This window comes from Oculina patagonica, chromosome 12, assembly GCF_052425735.1.
Source record: "Oculina patagonica isolate OP01 chromosome 12, crgOcupat, whole genome shotgun sequence".
Taxonomy (NCBI): Eukaryota; Metazoa; Cnidaria; class Anthozoa; order Scleractinia; family Oculinidae; genus Oculina; species Oculina patagonica.
The window spans coordinates 19,110,139-19,134,689 of record NC_135769.1 but is presented as its reverse complement, the minus strand read 5'-3'; the positions used below and the strand labels follow the sequence as shown (position 1 = coordinate 19,134,689).

At 39.5% G+C, this 24,551-nt stretch overlaps 2 protein-coding genes and 1 pseudogene across 4 annotated transcripts in view; 1 reads left to right on the top strand and 2 right to left on the bottom strand.

Annotated features, from left to right (window-relative positions):
• The window catches only part of LOC144632518 (ATP-binding cassette sub-family C member 4-like), a 55,697-nt pseudogene that overhangs the window by 24,312 nt on the left and 6,834 nt on the right, over window positions 1-24,551 (bottom strand). The window lies entirely within an intron of this gene.
• On the top strand, window positions 1,829-23,658 carry LOC144632515 (ATP-binding cassette sub-family C member 4-like). 2 transcript variants are annotated; one of them, XM_078491179.1, is made up of 7 exons: window positions 1,829-1,970; window positions 15,102-15,649; window positions 16,013-16,395; window positions 16,962-18,289; window positions 19,077-19,647; window positions 20,831-20,967; window positions 21,580-23,658. In XM_078491179.1, the coding sequence occupies exons 2-7, from the start codon at window positions 15,119-15,121 to the stop codon at window positions 22,485-22,487; spliced, it is 3,858 nt and encodes a 1,285-aa protein (XP_078347305.1). In that variant the 5' UTR covers window positions 1,829-1,970; window positions 15,102-15,118; the 3' UTR covers window positions 22,488-23,658. The 2 variants fall into 2 exon arrangements, with proteins under 2 accessions (XP_078347305.1, XP_078347304.1); XM_078491178.1 differs by having other exon boundaries at window positions 1,829-2,090.
• LOC144632139 (uncharacterized) lies at window positions 6,186-8,017 on the bottom strand. Its single transcript, XM_078490740.1, has one exon. The coding sequence runs from the start codon at window positions 7,944-7,946 to the stop codon at window positions 6,186-6,188; it is 1,761 nt and encodes a 586-aa protein (XP_078346866.1). The 5' UTR covers window positions 7,947-8,017.

Below are 24,551 nucleotides of genomic sequence, written 5' to 3'. Positions count from 1 at the left end.
TATATTTAAGCAATGAACATTCACTTTGTGGTGCTATATAGCATTGCAGGATTGAAAAGAGTTTAAAACTTATGTTCTTTACAATATGTTATACGTTTTTTTTCCTTGATTGATCTTTTTTAGTGGTCGTAGGCGCCAATATTAAAATGAGAGGTTTGTTACTTATATTCATGTTAATAAAATACCCGGCGAGTGTCATAGGATTGGTATTGGTAATCAAATGATGACGAGTGAAATTAGGAAATAATTTCACACGCATTTTGACAAAATGCAAGTGAAATTATTTCCTAATTTCACGAGTATACCATTTGATTACATTTTAATATTATAGGTGACAAATTACGCTTGCAATCGTAGGTTTTTGACTGGTAACTGAATTGCATCGCGAACTCCGAGCTTTGAAAAGTTGAAAGCATACATTTTGCTCAAGTTCGCAAGTTTTTTAGTCTTTGAAGAAAACCTTTTAGAGATTTTTTTTTGCTGTTGACAAAAAGTTTCAAAGATGAATCAACTGTCAATTATTTCTCACATTATGACCGTAGTTCGTCTTGAATGAACTGAAAACGGTGCCCGTGTAAAACGCTCAAAAATCCGCTCGATGCCATTTATGTAATTGGCTGAAGTCTAGAAGTCGTTTTGACGTTTTGAAATATAAAATATCATCAAAAGTTTTATTACAGGCCAAGGCTAGCTGGATAAGATGAAATTCAAGCGAAAACGTACAAAGTTTAACTTTAAAACATCTTTTATTACGGACGCCATCTTGCCGCTAACTACATGGCAATTTTATAATTTCACATGTGAAATTATAAATTAACGTTAAAATTTCGCGCCAAAATTAAGGAGTAATTTGTCACCTATGATATTAGAACAATAATTAATAGCTATTGGCGTACAATAACATGCGCAACAAGTTCAGTTATTTTACAAACCGCAGATTAAAAAAACTCTAGGCAACCAGTCAGAGCGTACTTTTTATGAAAATAATGATTAGAACGTGTCATTTCTTAAGACCATTTATTACGTACATGAATACCGTTAAATCGCACCAACTATTAAGAATTTTAGTCAGATATAACACCAACAACACTGAAATTCCGTGGTAACTTACTTACTAAGAAATCCAGTAAAAGTACTGCTACTAGTTGAAAAGAAGTAGAAATTGAGTTATACATATGCTGTAGAACGTCGCTTCACAATGAACTATTAAATAGTCATACTTTGGTAGTCCCACAACTCATAACACCTACAACCTATCAAATAATCGCACCTTCTTTGCAGCAACCAATGAAAAATATCACTCTGATTATTATGAGAAAAAATGTGGCACTACAGTTTGATTTTTTTATATATATCCCAGCTACAAAGTAAAATAGAGAGGCGCGGTGGCCGAATGGTTAGCGCGCTCGACTCCGAGTCGAACGGCTCGGGTTCGAGCCCTGGCCGGGGCGCTGCGTTGTGTTCTTGGGCAAGACACTTTACTCTCACTGTGCCTCTCTCCACCCAGGTGTATAAATGGGTACCAGCGAATTTACTGCTGGGGGTAACCCTGCGATGGAATAGCATCCCATCCAGGGGGAGTAGCAATACACCCAGTCGCTTAATGCTACAGAAACCGGGATAAGCTCCGGCTGTATGGGCCACTAGGCTCGGACACAGACTTTACCATGGAATTCAACACAACTATAAACATGTCACACGCGTTATTATGTAAAATAAGAATAATTAATTCACATTGTGAGCTTGGGCACTATGGTCGGCGATTTGTCCGCCTGGCGTGAAAGTTCCTTGAAGCGTGCTATCTGAAATCGTGAAAGACAATCGGCCCGAGTGTTGTTAAGACCGGGCCTAATATGACGCGCACGAAAGACAATGTTATAACTAGTCGCGAATCAATATCATCAATAATTTGTGTTTGGATGTTCGGTGGTCAGTAATGTCCTTTATGGATCATTTCCGTTCAATCTAAGGTAGGTTATATTCATGGCGTTAAATTCCATGAAGATTTGTTAAAACGGTGTTTCTCGTTCAAGTTTTGCGGAGGGGATATTTACAGAAACAAGATGAAGCAGGGGAAACTGACTATTTAGGTAACTCTTACTATCTTAGTGAATTACAATCGATAGACACGTAAAACCGACTCCATTAACGAATTTAAATATCGTATTGATGGAACAATTGAGACACTGCTTTTGTGCACAAATTAACAAATACGTTTTAGAAGCTTGAAAGCCCGGGTATCAAGAGAAAAAGGAAACAAAAAGTCCCACAATAAAGTAGTCATCTTTAAGCTCTGATGAGGATTCCATTCTACAGGCAAGGCACTTTCGGAACAGCATCGGCGGCTGTTTTTGTAAAACGCTGAGCTCAGCCACCCATGGCCAATTTACAAACGTAGACACGAGAAGTAGCATCCAAGTATATTTTATACCTTTCTAAAAAACGACACAGCCTTTTTCCCGCTCCCATCATCGTAAAGCAAGTTATTCTAATGCTTGATTAGTTTGTTAGTACGGGTTTACTTTAGCAAGTGCAGTATTGTGTAAAATTTCTCCCGTAATAACCCCCCTCACTGCCAAGGGTAACAGAACATCTCGAATGCCTGTTAGGGAACGCGAGGGACTCGAGCAGCAAGTGTCGTTATGAACAGACAAAGCACTCAATTTGTCGTAATAAGTGCATTTGAAGGTTTTTTTTACTATAGTAAACGCAGAACAAACTTCGCAGTGAAGTCTCTCTTGAAGGTCATTCTCCCGGAACACGGTTGGTTAATGATCAAGCGTAATGTGAATATCTTAACTTAGTGTTTTGCTTACATCTGTTACCTACCTTAAGTGGCCACTAGTGAATTGTTGTAAAATCATTGGCAAATTATATATTCCTTAAAAGACTCAATCATGTATTAATGAAATCTTGAATCAAGAAAAGCAAATGATTAGAGCTCCAGAATATTCATTACCTCGCCCCTGCACGGCATCCTAACTGAACCATAACAGAGAGAAATTACGTTCGTGTAAGAATTGCAAGTTTGGTGTTGGTATTCATAAAATCATAATCATCCCTGTTTTAATCGTCGTCATTAAGGCATTTATCAGTCGTGAATTGTATCGATCAGCATTTATTATTACCAAGAGAGTCACATCATGTTGTCGTGATGTCGGAAAAGCGAACACTGAAAAAATTAGCAATTCGAACTCATAGTTAGTCTCAGTTGATGAGTACGAGATATTTTTATTTGGACGCGAAATCTTAGGCCCCGAAAGTTTTCTTTTTTCTCGTGCACATACATCACTACTCGCTCCAAGAGCCTTTATGGCAAAGCTGGTCACCTATTTCCTTCGTATTAGAGACTTCTGCGATATTCTGTGTGTTAAGAGAACAGCGCTCAAAACCTCTTAGCAATGATGCGTGGCAAAGCTTTTGTAATAAAAGTTTATATCGGAACGCAAGCGTTTTGTGCCCTATTGGCTGCCAAGTTTTTGAAATGATTGTGTTAACACAGAGTCTAACTGCAAGCTCAAAGTACTAACAGAAAATTTTACTCCGTAAGTATGGAAGTTGTTATAGCTGTGAATAGCTTTTGCGAGGGCAAAAACTGTGAACGATAACAGAAGTGTACCGTGTACCGTTAACGTTTTTTGGTACAGCAGTGTAAATAATCTGACTCTAAAGATGTTAATTGATTTATATCTTTAATAATGTAATGTAATGTTTAATAGACACTCATTGCAGTATTAATAACTGAATTACAGAGTAAAAAACAAGCTAAGGTATAAATATAAACTATAAATATAAAAATTACAATATATATACAATAAAAGGTTCTATTATAAACAAGCTAGTTCGAGGTGTAATATCGAAAAGTGACGAAGGCCTGAGAACGCTTCGTTCTGCGAGGTTTGGTGGTGCTTCGACTTGTGCCGGATCTTAAGTGCGGCTTTCTCCAAAAATCGACTAATATCGCCTTTCCCTGGCACAAATTGGAAAAATCGATTTCGCTCATATTTTGTCCATAGATAGGCCCTAGTGAGAAACTAAACGGACTGCAGTTAGTTTTTCTTAATATAGCTTTCTTTCGTAGAAATATGCAAAAAAAGATTTTGCCCCAAATTGGGCCCAAAAACAACTTCCGGTTTAACTGATTTTATTGAAAGTTTGATCGCCTCGTGCGTTATACTGCAGCTGTTTATTGATATTTCAATAACATTTATAATGTCTTTAGGTATTTCGTGTATGACTGAGCGAAAAATAAAACAAATCGAGATTTATTTTTAGCCTGAAACGGGGATAAATCCAAAGGCAAAATTTGCAAATGAGTAGCGAGCGAAATTATGCAGTAAAACTCTGCCATTTTTTTCTATGTGCGATAACCTAAAATATCGTAAAAACAATTTTTATGGGTTAACTAGACATTAATCTAATAGTATATTTAAAAAAATCTCTGGGGGAAAGGTTTTTAGTGGCCCGCTTTGGCCTTTGTTTATCACTAGTTTTGCCGTAAATCAGAAAAAATGTAAATAATTGCGTTACACTGCTTGTCACAATACCCGCTGACAGTTTCACGATTTCCTGTATTTTAAATAATCTAATCATTTTAAAATACACGAAAAAGATAGATGTCACATGCCAAATGTAAATGGAAAGGAAACTTTTACTTGTTTTATACCAATATCGCGAGTGGCTGTGCTGTTAAGTGTTCTTCAGCTGAAATTCAGAACCAGGCAAATGTACGTGCTTTGTCTACTTTTCATTAAAGTAATTCAGAAGAATTCAAAAGGGCTTAGTTAGGATTTTTTTCTTTCCTATTGCACCACTTATGACAGAGTTTGTGACCAGGGCGTTCTGCTACAAGGGAAATGATAATTTTTGTCGCTCCTTTTATACTTGGCAGATTTAATAGCGTAACTAAACAACTTACAATGGTTTCTCACACTTCAATTTGTTACAACTTTTATGGTGAAATTAACTGTCACTTACAACGATATGAAAGTATTATAAAAGGATCTGCTAGCAGTTCAAATCTTTTGGCTAGATAGAGAATTCACAGCGTTTAGCTTTGGCACGGAATAAACTATAAAAGGTAACATGGATTAGCACACAATATTCCGGGAATATTGGAAACAAAGTATGCCTTTCTAGGCATACTTTTATAGATGTCCCTTCTTTCACTCCTTTCGTTCATGCATGATCATTGTAGGGATATTTTTAGATCTAGTAATATTTCTGTTCTAGTATAGATCACTGAAAATTGCCAAGTATTTTCAAATCTACTTTCACCTCAAATCAGTGCCAACTAGATTCAAATGCCCACCTCCCATCCTGCTGTCCACATAAAGCGGTTTCGGTTCCATAAGGCAATCAACATTGTTTTAAATGCAAAACTTTTCTACAAATTCGTAGGTGGGATTATTGTAACGAGCCTGTGGCATATCAGTGGCCGGGAAGGACGGGGGGGTGTTTTAAAGGGCTTACAGAGCGGAGTTTTAAAATATTGCGAAAACCTACGTGTATGTAAAGCACGAACTTTGCTGGTTTTCACTTGAAGCAGGTACCAGACTTCATTACCCCTTGAAGCTTATCGATGTAAGGATTCTTTTGGGTCAAGTTATCATGATCATTACATGGGAAGCACCAATATCGCTAGATATTGCCAATAAGTCTTTCATATTAAAAACACATTATATTTGTAGCCACGTTACCTCGCTGTTGATAAAGCGGAGAAAAATAGCTTTTTTAGCAGTACCTACTAGACTCCACATCCCATCCCTCTTATAGGAAGGGAAAGGCCCACCTTCTTCACCGCTTCTTTGGCGTCCCCTTTGTTCCCCTTTTGCTGTCTACACATAGCGTTTCCTGACGCATTTGGGTGATATTTCATTGTGAAAGCCCCCCCCCCCCCCCCTCTAACGCTCTAAGCCTGTTTTAAGCAGGGCTTAGCTTGAAAGTTTGTACTTTTTAAACAAGGCTGGAGCCGGGTGGGGTCAAGGCAACCAGATTGTGGAAGATAAAATATCTGAAAGGAGTGTGGAGCAGGGTGCTAATAGTTTTAACTATTTTAAAGACAACGAGAAAGCTTCTACTTAATACTTAATACTGTTACAAAATGGTCTTCTTTAAATGATGAGATAACGTATTTGTCAATACTTTAACATTGGACGGAGAAAATGCGGCTTCTTTGTAGGCTTTCACTTGTAGCAGGTACAAGACTTCACCACCTCTTGAAGCTTATCGATGTAAGGCTTCTTGCGGGTTATCGTGACATTTGAAACATCAATGCCTAGAAAGATGCAGATGTCGCGCAAAACGGTAACACGAAAAGTAGCTGCAAGTTTGCCACTGGAGGCAAGCTCGCAGATGTTATAAGTGTCATGCATAATGGGATGCTGAAGAGCTACTAAATTGGACACATCTCTGCGCATCTCACTTAACGCTTCTTCATGGCGTGCACAGATCTCTTCTTCCTCGTCTTCCTCGGTCACAACATCAACACTTCGTTTGGCAGCCAGTCTGGAAAAAAAGCCCCGGATTTGCTGCGTTGTCAGGAATTCGCTGAATGTGAACAGAAGATTGCCATTGGAATCTTTGGCAGTCCTCATTTCTTTGGACACAGTGGCCGGGTCAAGCTTTCTTCCAGTTGTTTGCCCTATCTCAAATTTCTTAATGAGGTAATCTTTTTGATTGGAATTGAACCTTTTCCCAACAAAGGAACTCTTGAGCGCCCAGCCCATGGACATAGGAGGATTTTGAGCATCACAACTGCTATCTTTTCCGAGGCACGCCACGTCGCCTAGTTCCTCGACTTTGGATCCACCCTTTTCAAGCTCATAGGCATATCTTAGCATTGCTCTGTCCAGAAGTGTCTCCTTTTCCAAAGCACGTTTGTGCTTTCCACATTGAAGGTGTTGCTCAAGACTGGAGTATCTTTGATATGTCATGATGCAACCTTCTTCAGGACACGAAAACAATCCAGAATTGGCGTTTCCCTCGTCGCTGGCACTTCCGTCATCATCGCCGTCAGACGAGGTAACTTCTGCAGGGCATTTAACCTTCCGAGGTTTCAAATCGACAAATGGCAAATGAGTGCTCCTTTCATTATCAGTTCCGATATCGACAATCAAGTGACGTTCGTCATCGCTATCAGTCACCTGGAATTTGCTCCAAGGAATTAATTTTCCCTGGCCAATTCCGTATGCCCTCCACACCCTCAAACAATCGCTTTCATACTGGATGTTGTTAACAAAACTAACACCTTCCCATGTGACGGCTTTCTGCGTTTGCAACTGAGGCGTTTCTGCCAAGGTGACAACTACACCAGGAACTCCACCAAAAGACTCGATGGCAGCCTTCATTTGAGCAGCATTTTCAATGTCATTGCCTTCATTGAGGTAGATTTGCATGTGGGATTTAATGGTCGCCGCTTTTCGGTCACATGCTCCCTTGCCACCTTGTGGATCTGAAAAATCCATTCTCTTTAAGGTAACACCGGCTTTATCTGCTACCACTTTACCACCAACAATGGTCGAAGCACAGTGATAGCACCCCGCGTTGTCCTGTCTGTAGAATACTGATTCAAGGTTTGGCATACCAATCTTTAACTTTGTGAGAACATCCGCCATTATGCCAAGCACTGAGTGACTGTCCTGGTCGCAAGCTTGAAAAATGTGCACGAATGCCATCGTCTCGATTTGTCGGTTTGGTCGCTGCTGTAGTGCCACTGTGATGTGCCAAGGTATCCCTCGCTTGGCAAACCAGTCGCTTTGACTTTCTCTATACTTTCTGGGAAGAAACTTCATGGCCCAATCTTGGACCAAGAAAACAGAATTTTCCTCTAACATTTCCATTACATCGACTCTGGCCTCATCTTGGTTAACTGCACGAAGAAGGTGAGCTTTCCAGGCACTGATGCTACGCCTTGCTTGTTCAGTGTTAAAGGTCAACTCGTCCATTTCTTCGCTTTCTGTTGCAATTAGCTTAAGGGCGTCTTCTATTTCTCCAATGCTCACCTCCACCAGGCTGCAACGATCACACACCCCATCATGGATATGACTACATTCTCCCTGGTATTCGAAACATTTGGCATCACTGAGCGCAAAACATCTACAATGGTCTGGGACAGTCGACGACTCAGAAGCATGTACCTTAAAAAATCAAAGAGGATCGTATGAGAAATTACGCTATAAAAACAAGCACGTGTTAGTCTCAAAGCTGTTGCAATGCCCGGGGGGGGGGGGGGTACTCCAAAAAGTTTTATACGGGGATGCTCCGCCCTGAGATCCGACCCCTTAACCTTTTATATACCATTTTGACAGAAAAGGCACCCCTTTCATAAACCTTTTATTGAAAAAGGTACCCCTTTCATATACCTACATGACATCACATAGACTTAAAACAGGAAGTTTTATTGTCACTTCATGCAGCGCTAAAAAAAATTAAATGATACAGCCATAAGTTGGGTCTGTTCGAAAAATTTTAATTAAAGGCCCTTTTAAACACCTAAATGACAGATTTTCTCACCCTTTCATATACCTAAACTTGTGAAATCCCTACCCTTTTAAATACCTGAAGCCTGAAAAAGGGCGGAGCCTCCCCGTATAGGCCATTATAGGGAGTACCCCCCCCCCCCCGGGTTGCAATGTTTTAAGGGTTATTTGTTGTCCTTACCGTGAAGTCACTTTTCAGGTAACGCTTGGCCAATTTCAGTTGCTCCTTTCTTTGTTTCGCCCAGGACATACCCATTCCAAGCTCACCCAGTCGCTCAGCCACAATTTCAAGTTCCTCAAACGCTTTCGCGCCAGAAGCAGTGATGTAGTCCAGACCTTGTAAGGATTTCCTCACGGAGGCAGAACAGACGTCAAGAATTCGAAGCAAAGAGCTTCGGCTCAAGCAGGTTATGCCTGACTCCTTGCAGTACTCTTGATATTGCTGTGCTATACGTTCTGGAATCATCATCCTGATAACATTGGGTACTGCGATCACTTCACCGGAACTCAAAGTAAGGTTTTTCTGTCCAAATGGTAAATCTTGAATGATGTGCTGACTGGTTATGAAACAAATAAAGTGGTCAACCATTTCCGGGGAAACGTACATTCTCTTCTGGATAGGTTTAGGAACAGGAGAGCCTCTACCATGGATCAGCAGGTGCTGTCTGGCAATCTTGAATCGATACTGTGTGAGGTTTGGAATCCACCTTTGAAGAGACTTAAAGCTGATCTTGTCAACCATGATAGACAATATCTGACGACGCGTATCCCACTGGGTAGCACTGTTGTAGCATTCTGCTAAAGATTCCAGTAAAACAGAATCGACTTTTTCTGTTTCTAAGGATGTTGAGGGAAAATGCTGATTCATTGTCTTTGAAGAGACCAGTTTGTCCCACAATTTATCAGAATCTTCGCCAGCTATAACTTCCAATGAGGCGGCTACAGCCTCACTCGCCTTCTTTACATAGTAACGTTTGGTTCTTTCGCCGACGTCATCCCAGGTTGTCCTTAAAGAAGATCGAATAGGACTTATGTCTCTTGACGCAAGAAAATCATTCAGTGCAGATCTTGACTTGTCGACAGGAGTTCTGTCTTGGCAGGTGTCATCAAGACTTTCGGTATCTGAAGGCAAATACAGACTTCCAAAAGGGGTATCGGCTTGTGAAAACATGCTTGACCTCGCCTCTGTAAATGGGGTACTCGTGAAATGACTTTGGTCTGTTACTGTACTGATTTCCTAAAAAACGCAATGGGAGATAATTTAAATAAATCCACTTTACTATTTTACGCCCCTAAGCGCAATGCCGCGTACATCTACATGAAGACCAATATTCATAAAGCTATGATCAACCGGAATGGCGGGGGATTGAACCTTCTTTAGTAATCGATCAAAATGAGGGGGCTGAAACATTTTTGTGAAACGAAATTTTCGATGTATGTTTTGCGATATATTGGTCACGTGGTTACACTGGAGCCATCATATCAATCAGTCAGATTATCCATCAGTCAATCAATCAATCAAGCAAGCAAACGATCAGTCAGTAGGTCAAACTTATGTTTTCATTTTTCATTTTTTTCAAGTAAGTGTATATCGCTGTACCCATACCGAAGGCTGACAATAACACTGCACATCAAGTGTTGCTGGGGCATTGTTAGAAAATTTGTCAAAGGATTTCTGTGCTGAGCCCAGCGAGAACACTTTCGGGTTTGAAATTTTCTAGACTTACAAAGTGACAATCTCGAAGCTAAGTGCATGACCACTATAAAACAACATCTACATTTTCAAAATGTTATTGCCACGTAGAGTTAACTCTCGTTTTACTGGACACGCTCGGGGCGTCGTTCAGTGCTCGGTATAGCGAAAATCCCAAGGGGGCTACTCAAAAAAGTACCCTTTTATATACCATATTGACAGGAAAGGCACCCCTTTTGTATACCTTTTACTGAAAAAAGGTACCCCTTTCATATACCAAAAAAACACATGCATGACATATGCCTAAAACAGGAATTCTAGATGTAAGTTTTACATGGCTTTTAATAAATTTTAAAAATAAAGCTATAAGGTGCGTTTGTTCAATATAATTATTTAAATTGAAGACCCTTTTAAAAACCTAAATGACCGATGTCTTTACCCTTTCATGTACCAAAACTTGTGAAATCCCTACCCTTTTATATATACCTGAAGCATGAAAAAGGTACCCCTTTCGGGCGAAGCCTCCTCCTTTATACCATAAGAGGGAGTAACCCCCCTCAGGGGGGGGGGTGGCGGTCGGGCGAGAGTCTGTAATAGCGGGAGTCATTTACAGTCAAACCTCTTTCGGCGGGGATCTGAATTTTGTCCGTAATATCGAGTGTCCGCTATAGCGGGGTGTCCGTAAGGTGAGAGTTGACTGTAGATCATAACAAGAGGGCTGAATTAAAAACAAATCTTTCATGTAAACAGGCTCTTAACATGCTCTGATGCTTAATCGTGAATTGTTTCATTTTTTCTTTGTGTTACACCATTACTCCTTTAATTCTGAAACTTTTAAGGATAAGGAAGCCCTAGGTTTGATTGTGTCCCCCATTTGATCATCCCCGTCACTCGAAATCCCAAGTATCCCTTTCCCCCACCCCCCAAGAGGTGCTGTGCATGCCTGTTATATATATTTTCGCATTGTTGTCCGGAATAAATAAATTTTACACTTGCTTAAAACGCCATTGATTTGTTTTAAGTAAAGGCTTATCATTATCACATTTTTCTTACCCTGAATGTCAACTCTTTCATTTGACTAACAACTTCTTCTTCCTTGTTATCTATGTCGACAAGTGGAGGCGAGTTCTTTGCTGCTAATTTTGACAACTTCTCTTCTTCGGACGCTGAACTCAAAATTTCCCTGCATGATCTGCACATACCTTATGCAAACAGAAGGAAAACTATCAGACGTATTGTATAAGACAAGAAGCGATAACACGAGTGAGAAGTCGATATATACCTGATCCAACGGGAACCAAATGTCCCGTTCTTTTGAGAATTAACTTCGAGAAGGTCTTGTTTACCCCTCTCTCGGCTTTTGGATATTTTCCTCTCACCATTTTATGTAGAGATATATCTTGAGGGACCCTACATCTTTCGGTTCCTCTTGTCCAGCCGAGACCAAGGGATGAGCGATGTGATGGGCAAACAGTCATCACGTCGACATTTTGTGGAGTGTTAAACATCGCCGCACGAGCAAGTATTAACTCAATTTCACTTTCCACATCATGGAATTGAAAGAGTGAGTTGTGTTGTGCTACATTTTTAGTGCACGATAAAAGTGGGACGATCTCCGTTGACTGCTTTCTGTCTCTGCGATCAAAGGAGCACTGACCACCAACTAATGACTTAAAAGAACAACAAGCATTCATCTTGTTCGAAGAGTCGTGTTTACTGAAGTATGGAATTGTCGGATAAGGACGTGTTTTCAAACTTAATTTAACAATTAATTTAATTTAACAATTTGCTTATCGCAAGTAAAATCTATTTAGGACTGATCCAAATATTGCGTTGAATTCTGGCGCTAATCATTTTCGAAGTTTCAGTTCATTGAAATGTACTATTCAGGCAAAAAACGTAGAACTCTGAATATAACTTAAAAAGCTATAAGGCAATTGTATGTTTTCTGTTCGATCTTATACCATTAAGGTGTTTATAGTCCTCAGTAATACCTTCAGTGTTGATACCTGTTAGTAAATAATTCTAACCAACATTTTTTTGCTTTATATTTTTGCTTCGCTTATAGGATAATAATTGGGAAAATATCGGCAATCTGATACAAAAAGAAACAACAACGCATCAACGAACAAAATCAACATCATTGCACTCCGGCGGCAAATACTTATAATTTAATTATTTGCTAGTTCCCTTCAGATCACGTAAAGAAATAAACCAAACAATATTGACTCGTTGTTACGTTTTATAATTGAACTGAGAATGCTTTCTATTTATACGACCGGCTTTTGAAAATGATCGAGGGGTTAACAGCTTCGATAACAGCTTAAAACTACTAACACAGAATTTCGCTAGGTTAAACCTTACCGACGGGCCGTCTAGCATGTTGTGATAAAGAGCATGTTAAGATCACGCAATTATTTCAAAACGGGTAAAGGAAAAATCTCTTATTGCTTTTACCTTTTCAAAGAGTTCAGCACATGACCGTTTTTATACTTGGGTTGTTTGAAAGTATTTGTTTCAAAAAGATAATTTCCCTCGCGCTTTACTAGCCTTGTCACGTAATTCCCGTCACGCTAAAACGGCAGATTTTCGGCGAAATTAGTAATAAGTACAGGCCAAAGCGGGCCACTTAAAAACTTTAACCCAGAGATTTCTTACGATATCCTATCAGATGGGTGTCTCTTTAACCCATAAAATGTATATTCACGTTATTTTAAGTTATCGCACATAGAAAAAAATGGCAAAGTTTTACTGCATAATTTCGCTCGCGACCCAATTGCAAATTTTGCCTATCATTTTATCCCCATTCTAGGCTCAAAATTAATCTCGAACAGTTTTATTTTTCGCTCAGTTATACAATCAAGACCTAAAGAGAATATAAATACTATTGAAAGATCCATAAACAGCGGCAGTAAAATGCGCGAGGCGATCAAATTTTCAAAAAAATCAGTCAAACCGGAAGTGGATTTTGAGCCCAATTGGGGCGAAATCTTTTTTGACATATTTCTACGAAAGGAAAATGTATTAGGTAAAACTAACTACGGTCCGTTTAGTTTCTCACCAGGACCTATCTATGGACAAAATATGAGCGAAAACGTGCATTCCATTTGTACCGATGTCTGGTTGATAATTCTAGGAAGTCGCACTTAAGTCGTAGTTATGTACAATCTCCTCACGTCGAGGCAAAAGAGGGCTATTTACATCTTGAAGTTTACAGACATACTGCCGGCAAAGATGTTGGCGCCGTTCTCTCAATAAAGTGAGGCCGAGCAGCCGTAATGCCTCGTTGTAGTCGAGGGAAGGACAAATAATAAACATGGCCCTCTTCTGGACTCTCTCAATGTTATTATCTAAAAAGTCAGGAATGTTCTGCCAGACAGGGGCGGCATATTCTAAAATAGGACGCACTATTGTAACAAATACTTTGGCTAATGCTACCGGCGTGGCACCGCATTGCTTTAGTATCCTTAGAGAAAAGAGTCTTTTGTTCGCTTTTTTAACAATATAGTCTATGTGGTAGTCCCATTTTAAGTCGCTGCTGATGTAAACTCCAAGGAGTTTGTATGTTGAGGTTCGTTCGATTACGTTATTTCCAAGTATAATAGGATTAATTACAAAATTATGGTTACTCATAAAATTGATTAACATTTCGTTGCATTTAGAAGGATTAAGTTTCATCTTGTGCTCGTTTGAAAATTCAAAAATATCGTTGGCAGCAAAGTTAAGCAAGCTTACACTATTTCTAGGGATGATTTCTAAGGCTGTTGTGTCATCGACAAACTTAATTCTAAGGTTCCAAGCACGTAGGAGGCTGTTCGTCATAATAGAGAATAGGATTACTCCCAACTTGGTGCCTCATTGAACAAATCACGGTCTTATGAGTTATTTTTCGTTCTTTCTCAATATTTATCGACCTTGTTTTCTTCAAATTGTCAAATCAGCCACCAAGCTAGATTAGCTTCAAAAGTTATTCTGGATGGAGTTTTACCAGCTGCAGTCTGTCCCAGCTGGTGTGGGACACCCGTATAAAAGTGACAAGGTTGATCGATGTTCCTCTAAAGGATTATAGTAGAGGCTTGTTACCACTTATCGTGTTTAAATACATTAGGATTATTCTGGCACCCTTTAGAGTATTAAACCGGCAAAAAATGACAAAAACTCGTTTTACAGTGGAACCCCGCCTTAGAGCCACCTCGTTATTACGGTCACTTTTTTTGTCCCGGTGAAACGCCCATAGATTTTCTTATAATAAAACCCTGTTAATGCGGCTTCCCCGTTTATACGGCCAACGGTCACATTCTGAAATCTAAACCTGTATAATCCTTTATAATTTTACCCCGTTAATACGGCCACTACAACCAAATACACATTTTTAGTGCAGAATGCACTTTTGTGATAGTTTGGTGGGCAGTCATCTGCTAAACCTCTAAACCACTAAAGCACTTAAGTGTAAACTTTTCATCGTCAATTTTAATTGACGATTTAAAGATATTAATTAAAATTATTATTGATATTAATTATTATTAATATTATTTAAAATTAATTAATATCATTTAATTAATTATTCCTGTGAAGACGATAGGGGGTGGGGAGCACCTGCCGACCGTGTCCTTGGTAAAACGGGAAGTTAACCTATACGTTACTTTTCACACGAAGAGCGCAAAGGTATACATTTATTTCAAAAAGCACTGTACTCTCCTTGTGGTACTATTCTTTCTGGATCAAAAATGCTTTGTGATAAACGCATGCATAGATGCATGCATGCACATCGCGTGTTCCTTCCTGCGGAAGGATTCCTGTAACCTCCGTGGCGCTAAGTTAAAACCGCAAATTAATTGAATTAGACTTTTAATCGTGTTAGAAGGAGTAAAGTAGTAAACTAAAGGTTTATTGTTGCGATCAACTCGTGTATGATTTTTCTTTCTTAGTTTCCAGATTTATTGTCATGGCAAGAAATGGATACAAGAAGATCCCCACCGGTGAGGATAAAGAAAAAGTCAGCTTTGTGTCTCTTCTTCTCTTTCAATGGATGAACAGTGTCTTCAAGATAGGTAGTGGACGATCTTTAGATCAGAACGATTTTTTACCGCTTTCAGAAGAAAAATCTGCCTCTTTTTTGACTGAGCAGCTTCAAGCAAACTGGAACAAGGAAAAAGCAAAGTGCAAAAGAAATGGAAAAAGACCTAAACTTTGGAAAAGCGTTATAAAGATGCTCTCTGCTAAGGACGTCATGATTATTGTTATCACGGGTGCTTTGCAATCAGTTTCTTCCCTTCTTCAACCATTGTTTCTAGGATATCTTATTTCCACACTGATGTCGGCGGAGCCAGAAAAAAATTATCTTCTGTACGGTTGTGCATTGGCTTTGTGTATTAATGCTTTGATCGGTTGCAATAGCATCCATCACCAAGACTACAGATGTGAGCTGTTGGGAATCAGAATTAGTTGCGCCCTAAAAGGTTTAGTTTTCATGAAGGTAAGTACCAATAGAACTACAAAATAGCCATTCAATTACAAAAGCCTAGATAATCATTCCATGTAAGGAAGGGGGTGGCTTTCCAACTGATGGCATCTTGTTGGCTTCCATCTATTGCTTCCTTAACATTTGATAATTTACTTTGACGTTGGCAATAAAAGGAAAAAAGTATCCATGTTTTTCGGTATTCGGTTACTCTTCTCTTTACAGCGCTAAGTTTTCTAAAGGGACACTTAAGAGTCCAAGAGTATTTTATGCAGTTGTGCTAATATTTAGCAAATACACGGCACTGAGCTATTGTGTCACTTCAAGCCTTACTTTCGTTACAGCGGAAAGTTCAATTTAGCATTTATTGTTTTTCAGACCCTACGTATCAGCAAGCATGCTTTGTCGAAATTTACAACAGGTCACGTAATTGATCTTATATCGAACGATGTTCAGCGGTTGGAGGAAGACACTGTCAAGTGGATCTCCTTATCGGCTTTCGCGTTCCTTGATCTCGTGGTGGTAGCGGTTTTACTTCCGTATTTGATTGGCTGGCAGGCTCTCATGGGAGTCCTTTTCCTGTGTCTTCTTCTGCCATATTTCGCCGGGCTGTCCTATCTTAGTTCTGCACTGCGCCTGCGTATAGCAGCGGTGTCCGATCGGCGCATCGCCTTGATGAACCAGTTGGTATCTGGGATTCGCGCCATAAAGACGCATGCGTGGGAGGACGAATACCGAGAAAAAATTAAACATACACGAAGGTAGGGAAGTGGGTGGTTATTGTTGAGTCAGTGATCCTTCTGCAAGTGTAAACTAAATTTAAGTAAAAACTTATCTTCTCCTATTGCAAACTCACGAATTTGATTGGTTACCTCATCGTTCTTGTTCGCTAATGGACTATGGTCACGCGCGTTGCCCTTTCAAAGGACCATTATATCCTGATTTTTGGCACAAAACTCTTAAGTTTTAGCCTCCTGACTGCTATCGCTTGTAATTGCAACGATCCACCGCTAAACAATTGGACTGCTTGCCCTCATTTTCTGAGTGCCTCTGGAAATATCGGACTCCAAGTCGAACTGTTCAGACCCATCACTAATTAGCCATTATATGACCAGTTGGTTTCTGCGACTTGTCTGTAATAAATAATTTCGAAGTTAAATGCTAAACTGAAGTGACATTTGAGATGTCTTTGGTAAAATAACATGGGAATGTAACTAAAATAGCAAGGACCGCGCTCTTTTTTAATTCAAATAAAAACTAACATATATCACTTACTCTGTCGCGTCGTTTACTGAAATATCCCTGATAATATCTTTATTGTTTTTAGACGCGAAATTAAAATCATCCGAAAGAAGAGTGCCATTCTGTCAAGTGTTGCTGCCCTACTGCACACTACAACAGCAATGGCGACCATGGTATCTGTCATTAGTCTTGTGCTAACTGGTCAACCTATCACACCTATTAGTGTTTTTATGCTGATGGCTTTTATCGATCTCTTAGGAGTAAAAACATGCTGCGACATGGCCTCTGCTTCGTTACAGACATACGACGCTTATGCGTCACTGCAAAGGATAGAAGAATTTCTTCTTTTAGAAAACCTGGTTGCGATCTCAATAAATCAGTCTAGAGAAGAGAATAGCTCAACCACAGTTGTGAGTGGTCTTTTTGATCAGAAGGGGAAAATGGAAGAAGTTCTTAATGCTGATCAATTAAAATATCAGGGCAAACCCACCACTTTATGTGTATCGAATCTGACCTACAAGCAAATCGAACGAGAAGATAAATTTATTTTGAAGGACATCGAATTTTTCACAGGATCACAAAGTTTAACGGTCATTACTGGACCAGTTGGCAGTGGAAAATCTACTCTTCTCTCAGCGATCGCAGGCGAGATCTCTAACGTAAGCATAAGAGGAACAATAATCTGCCAAGGGAATCTTGTTTATGTTCCCCAGACAGCTTGGATCTTCTCTGGAACCATAAGAGAAAACATTTTGTTTGGTCAACCATACGATGAACCAAAGTACACAAAAATAATCAAAGCATGTGCCCTCACAGAAGACATCCAGCGGTTTCCTAACTATGACCAAACAGTTGTTGGAGAACGCGGTGAAGTTCTGAGTGGAGGTCAGCAGGCAAGAGTAAGTTTAGCACGCGCAGTTTACGCTGATGCAGACGTTTACTTGTTGGACGACCCTCTGAGTGCTGTGGACGTAAAAGTCGGCCAAGAAATTTTTGCAAAATGCATTAAAGACCTACTGGGCAACAAAACACGAGTGTTGACCTCTCATCAAGAACAGCACTTGAAAGAAGCTGATGAAGTGATTGTGTTGTACAAAGGCCGTGTGTTGGAAAAGGGAAGCTTCACTGAGCTACAAGAAAAAGGTGTTCTCAATACAACTGTAGACCCGTTCTATAAGGAAGTTAGGAACGACAGTAAGCTTATTTTTAATCATGAGAAGAAACAGAAATGTGAAGTTGGTGATAGTTGTGAAAGAATGATGTCACTACCCGATAAAGAGAAGGGTCTGGAAATATCGCAAGAAGATCGTACTATCGGAGTGGTGTCATCCAAGCTTTACTGGGAATACTTCAGAAGCGGGCAACATACGTTAGTGATCATTGCAGTAATTTGTTTGTGCCTCATAACTCAAGGTAAGTCACAGTATTGCTACCTGTCGAAAAAAGTCGGTGCGTAGCAGTGGATGCAATGAATGTTGTAATATGCCTGTTTGTATATAAATCGTCGGGAAGGTCGCGCAATTTAACTTTGACCATTTCATGTATAAAATTTATATTTTGTAATACATGTTAAACAATTTTATAAATAATATATAACTGTACTTCCTATACAAATTTATGAAAATAAGCCTGTATTTTTGTATGAAACCCATCGGGAAGCTCGCGAAATTTGATCTTGACCATGCAGTTCATTTGTAAAATTGTTCTTTTCTACTCTATTTCCTACTTATTCATATTACCTGATCAATGATCAGCTGATCAGTTTATTTCACGGGTGTATAATATATTTTTATTGATTTATTCCTGATCACAGTACTATTAGGGACGGTCCATTCAAAAAGTCAATAGGGGATGGGTTGCAGAGAATACTGAAGAAATCATTGAAGTGAAGATGCCCGGAAAAAATTATGCAAGAACAAATTTAAACTGAAAATCTTCCTGAAGGAAAGTGTACCTGTGAGCTAAAACCACAAGCTTGACTGACTTGACTTTATTACACAATGCAGTTTTGGATGCATTGCTAGCCATTTTGAATATAGCGGAGCTCCAGCGACCCGAAGGAGCCCCATTACCATAGAAATAGGAGAATCATGCATGCACAGAAATAGGAGAACCATGCATTTCAATTTCATCAAGGTCACGTGTTTTTTTGAAGTTGACCGCTTATGGTCCGTCCCTTACTTCCCCTCTTTTCTCTCAGCAATGATGGTTGCTCCTGACGTGTGGCTCTCGTTCCTAACAAAGAAACTTCCAGAAGATCAGAAAGACAAGACTAATCTAACTATCTATGGTTGTTTAGTTGGAATGTCCCTCGCGTTCGCCGTCATTCGAGCATATAGCTTCTTTTTGGTTTCGCTGAGATGTTCTGAGCGTCTTCATGACAAAATGGTTGTGGCTATTTTACAAGCACCGGTTCTGTTCTTTGATTCAAATCCCGTGGGAAGAATACTCAATCGATTTTCCAAAGATGTAGGCTGTCTCGACGAGCAGTTGCCCACGACTTTTCTTAGTTCAATCCAGCGTATCTTGTTGCTGTTTGCATCAATAATCGTACCAACTGTTACAAATCCTTGGCTTCTGTTTCTTGTTGTTCCGTTAACTGTGGTAGTCGTATATATATCCAAGTATTACTTGAAGACGTCCAGAGAGCTGAAAAGGTTAGAGTCCATATGCCGTAGTCCCGTCTTCTCCCACTTCTCGGAGACCCTGAATGGACTGGACACGATACGGACAAGAGGCAGACAAAGGAATTTCGTTGATCAGTTTTACAGGTACGACGGTTACTCTTTTAAGGTGCATTCACATGAATGGACATGTCGTAGGACCGGAACATATCGCAGGGACATGTTGCAGCGACCGTCCCTTCCTGTGTGCTTAAAAGCCGTGTAACACAAATTTTTCAGCAATTGAGCCCCTGCGACATGTTGCACGGCGTTTAACTCGTTGAACTTGAAGGGGCATGTCGCAGGGACAAAATTTTGCAGGGATGCGATGTTCCCTTGTGTGGACGGTTGTGCAATATGTCCCTGCAGCAGAATTAATAGCGAGCTCAAGCAATACAGACAGCAACGCTGAGGGTAAAGCCCAGGAAAAATGAAATTTTATTTCACTTAAATGTAAAATAAAATTGTAATTAAGGCAAACTTAAAATTTACTTTACTGTTTGCGGGATTCCTAAAAGGATTCCGCAATGATCTATTTGATCTAATTAAGGTTTTAAGAACTTTCTCATGATCAGTATGTCAAAAAAGCGTTCCAAATAGAAATATTAAAAAACAACACGAAAATCTAATCTTCGTAGTCAAGAAAACATGCAGAATTTAGTTAATTCATGTTGTTGTTGTGCAGAAGACAGCTGTCGTCCAAAGCATTCTGATTATTCTTAAAAGGAAACTCTTTGTAGGCGATGTACTCGTTCACACGCGGGAAGTTTCGCTGTAACATGTACTTGGGACATATCCGGGCTACAGTTTTCATGTGTGTACATATTGTGATTTTTTCGCTGCTGCATGTCCCCGAATGGAGGCGCGGTGGCCTAATGGTTAGCTTTAGTATTCTATGAAATGTGAATGAACACATTCAACATGGCTGTACAAACTACAACCCTGATTTTGTTACATGAAATCGAGGCAATACATAGACCGACGAACACGTGCTCTAAATGGTGACTGGGACTAGGGCTTGTATTTCACAACAATTAACTTTCATATAGTGCCTCGCTCTCTCCAACCAGGAGTATAAATGATACCGGCGAAATTAATGCTGGGGGTAACCCTGCGAAGGAGTAGCATCCCATCCAGGTGTAACGATACGTTTTAGGGCTGTAGAGCGCTTTTACCAACACTACCGAGCTTGGCAAATATGGAACTTGACGTATTGTTGGAGGTAATGTTTGGGGGGGGGGGGGAATACTGGGCTTAAATTTATTCACTTACTTTGGTTTTCTTCCGGTAGACATCAAGATGTTCATAATCAGTCGTATATTTTGGTGATGGCTAGTGGGAGATGGCTCGGTGTACGCCTGGATCTTCTCGCTTCCCTATTAATTGGTGCAGTGTCACTGGCGGCAGTTTTGGTGTCTCAAGATGCCGGTAGGTGTATTGTAAGGTAAATCATTCCAAAGTCATATTTTAAAGCATGTGTAGCACCAGAGACAATGCTACATCTGAGTGTCTGCTAGTACTGATCTACATCTACATTTATTAAGTTGATAAAATCTTGAAAGACATCACATCAACTATAAATAAAAGCCAAAATAAATACAAAATATGTACCTATGCATAAATTAGATATGTATCACTGACATATACTGACATATTACTTTTATGTTCTTTGGCATCTAATAACGCCGCTTGCCTTGATAAATTCTATATCATTTGCTGGGTATTTCATGGGTTACGATTGTATACGAAAGAAATTTAAGAAGATTACCATTTGGTCAAACCTTGAGACACTACCAAATCACGATAATTTTCATAATTTGAGGCAGTTATTTACAAGTGACAAAGAGGTCTCTTAACAAACCAAAAGACAGAGGAAAATAAGTGAAACAATAATGTCGAATAATAAATAAATAATTTTGCTGAAAGTTGTTTTATATTGCGGGTTATTTTTACTCGTCAGATTTTTAAACAAATATCCAGTTGTATCATACAACTTTTCGCCCAATGATCTCTTTTATTTTTGTCCTTTATTTTAATCAGCATTTGCCGGACTTGCACTTGTTTATGTCATCCAGACTGCCGAAACCACTCAATACACTGTCAGACAAACCTCGAATGTCGAGAACTTCATGACGTCAGTTGAACGAGTTATGACGTACACCAACATTGAGTCTGAGCCTGGATACAAAGTGCAACGACTTGCCCCAGAACACTGGCCACGCGAAGGAAATATCACATTCCAAGATGTATCACTGACATATTATCCAGGGGGACCTCAAGCACTGAAGAAAATCAATCTCAACATCAGAGGAGGAACAAAGATCGGTGTTGCAGGCCGCACGGGTGCAGGCAAGTCATCTTTTGTGGCCGCTCTGATGCGCATGCCAGATGGTGATGGCAAGATAATGGTCGATAATATTCCAATCAAACAGATCAACCTCCAAGAAGCTCGACGATGTATATCCGTTCTTGGCCAAAGTCCTGTTCTTTTCAGTGGATCGCTGAGAAAAAATCTCGATCTCGTGGACCAATCTCAAGATGCAGATTTATGGCAAGCTTTAGAGGATGTACAACTGAAAGAATGGGTTAAAAGTCTAGATGGAAAACTGGATCACGAGTTGTTGGAACATGGTGCAAATGTCAGTGTAGGAGAACGGCAGTTAATTTGTTTGGCTCGTGTGCTGTTGCAGAAAAGCAAGATCATCATCTTAGATGAGCCAACTGCACACGTGGATCCAGACACCGAACAAACAATCTGGAACGTAGTGCGTGAGAAACTGAGGGACTCAACAGTTATTACTATAGCTCATCGTTTGAACACCATTAAAGACTGTGACATGATTTTGGTTTTAAAAAATGGGGAGGTTGACGAATTTGACAGATTTGATTCACTAGTAAATAGGGAAGGAAGTGCCTTGAGAGAAATGGCCCGAGTTGCAGATATGTGATAAACAATAACCGTCCTGTTTGATGAAACAACGAGATAATCATTCACTGTCCAGTTAAAACATGTTCACTCATTGATGGATTATTACAGTTGAGGTTTATTACGTGTTCATGAAGGTGAACTGACCACTTTTTATAGCAGAAGTAAACGCCATATGTTTTTATTGATTTCCGTGAACTGACCGCTTTTTATAGCAGAAGTAAACGCCATATGTTTTTATTGATTTCCGGCGGCCATCTTGGAGCCCTTCACATGGACTCCAGCATGGAGTTTCCATACTGAGCCCTCGAAATTTGTGTAAAGTATTTTGACGGATAACGCAAGTACGGAATACCGTACAGACCTGAGAATTGGACACGTTGACTAGCGTGATAGTGAAAACCAGCAATCAACAACTGAGATTGCGTTAACCAAGGGCGGATTTACTTGCTGTTTTTTATGTGTTTGATCCCACATTCCGCCTACAAAAAGTAACACATCGCGTTCCCGCCAAGACCGTACTAGTTTCATCCCGTATCCGGTCACTTAAATTTTTCATAGCCCGCATCCTGCCTTGATTTTAAGCCCCATCCCGTATCCCTCCAAACCTTTTTTGGACACTCTAAAATAGTCAAGATAGGTTTTTTTTAACATATTTTTATAATTTTATTTTTTGTTAAGCGCATTTGAACCTTTGGGAAATGGCACTATAATTATAATTTTCCTCGTGTTTCAATGTTGACTTTTTCGTTTCAAATTTAGAAAAATTAATATAGATGTGAAAATGGTTTTTAGCCAGCAGTTTTGCGAAGAAGTTTTTTCAGAACTTAAAGTTCATATGTAAACCCTTGCCCACAGCTGAGGTTCATACAATAGCGACCTTTAGATTTGACTACGAGTAAGAGATAGAGTACGAGAATGACTTTGGAATTTCAAGACAATTGTATCCCCCGAACTATAACTCTTTCCTGTTGCTGACTAACAAATAAATAAACGTTAGGGATACGATTGGTGTGAAAAGTGATTATAAAAGGCACACGAATTTGGTTTGAAAACTCGTACTCGTACTCAATCTCATACTTGTAGTCTAATCTAGAGGTCGCTAATTTTAAACGATTTTCACCCGAGTCCGATGACGAGAAAACATAACTGTAATTGTGTAGCCTCAATAAATAAACTGCTTGCATGAAAAATAGAAACTGTATTGAAGTCATTGTGTTACCTCTTTCTTACCTTTCTGTAGACGGTTAAACTTTTTTCTCCACTTCCCTTCCCGATTACGTCTGCCAGGCTGCATGCATGGTTACTGAAATAAAACCACGTTCTATTTACTATTTATTTTTTCCTCACCTCCCCTACCCCCCGACGGATGGCAAGGTTTTTATTAGCAGAGCAGCAACCCTTCTCCCTACTGTCCGGATTTCCATAGCAATGGTCCCATCTCCTGCCCAGATTTCAAGAATTTTTTAAAGCCTGTAAATTAATTTCAATTAAGAATAAAAATCAGCGATAATAAATGACGTTTCGATGAATCGCGGTTCATCATTATCAAATTCTAAAAAGTCAGATTCTGATGAGTTCTATATATATTGAGAATGCGTGTTTCCAACGCATTGATGAACATAAGCACTCAGCTATTGGAAACCACCTGCGTGACGCCCACAATCAGAATTCGAATGCTTAATCTTCGAAATGCTCTTCATTCAAGAAATGAAACCTAAACTGAACACTCAATCTGACTCAATTAAAGCAAAACTATTTAGTACGTAATTAACACTCTCTACATTTCTCATTGTAGAGTCTTAAATCATATGCAACGAGACTTTCACACGCATTCTCAATATATATAGAACTCATCAGAATCTGACTTTTTAGAATTTAATAATGATGAACCGCGATTCATCGAAACGTCATTTGTTATCGCTGATTTTTTTTCTTAATTGTTTACCGAAAGCCTCCGTTAAGTTTATTTCCCCTTTTTATCGGGCTTATTCTCCATGGATTTTATGGAACCTGTGATAACATCATCAAGAACAGCGCATGAAAGAAGCTGATGAAGTAATTGCATTGTATATGAACGGTGCTT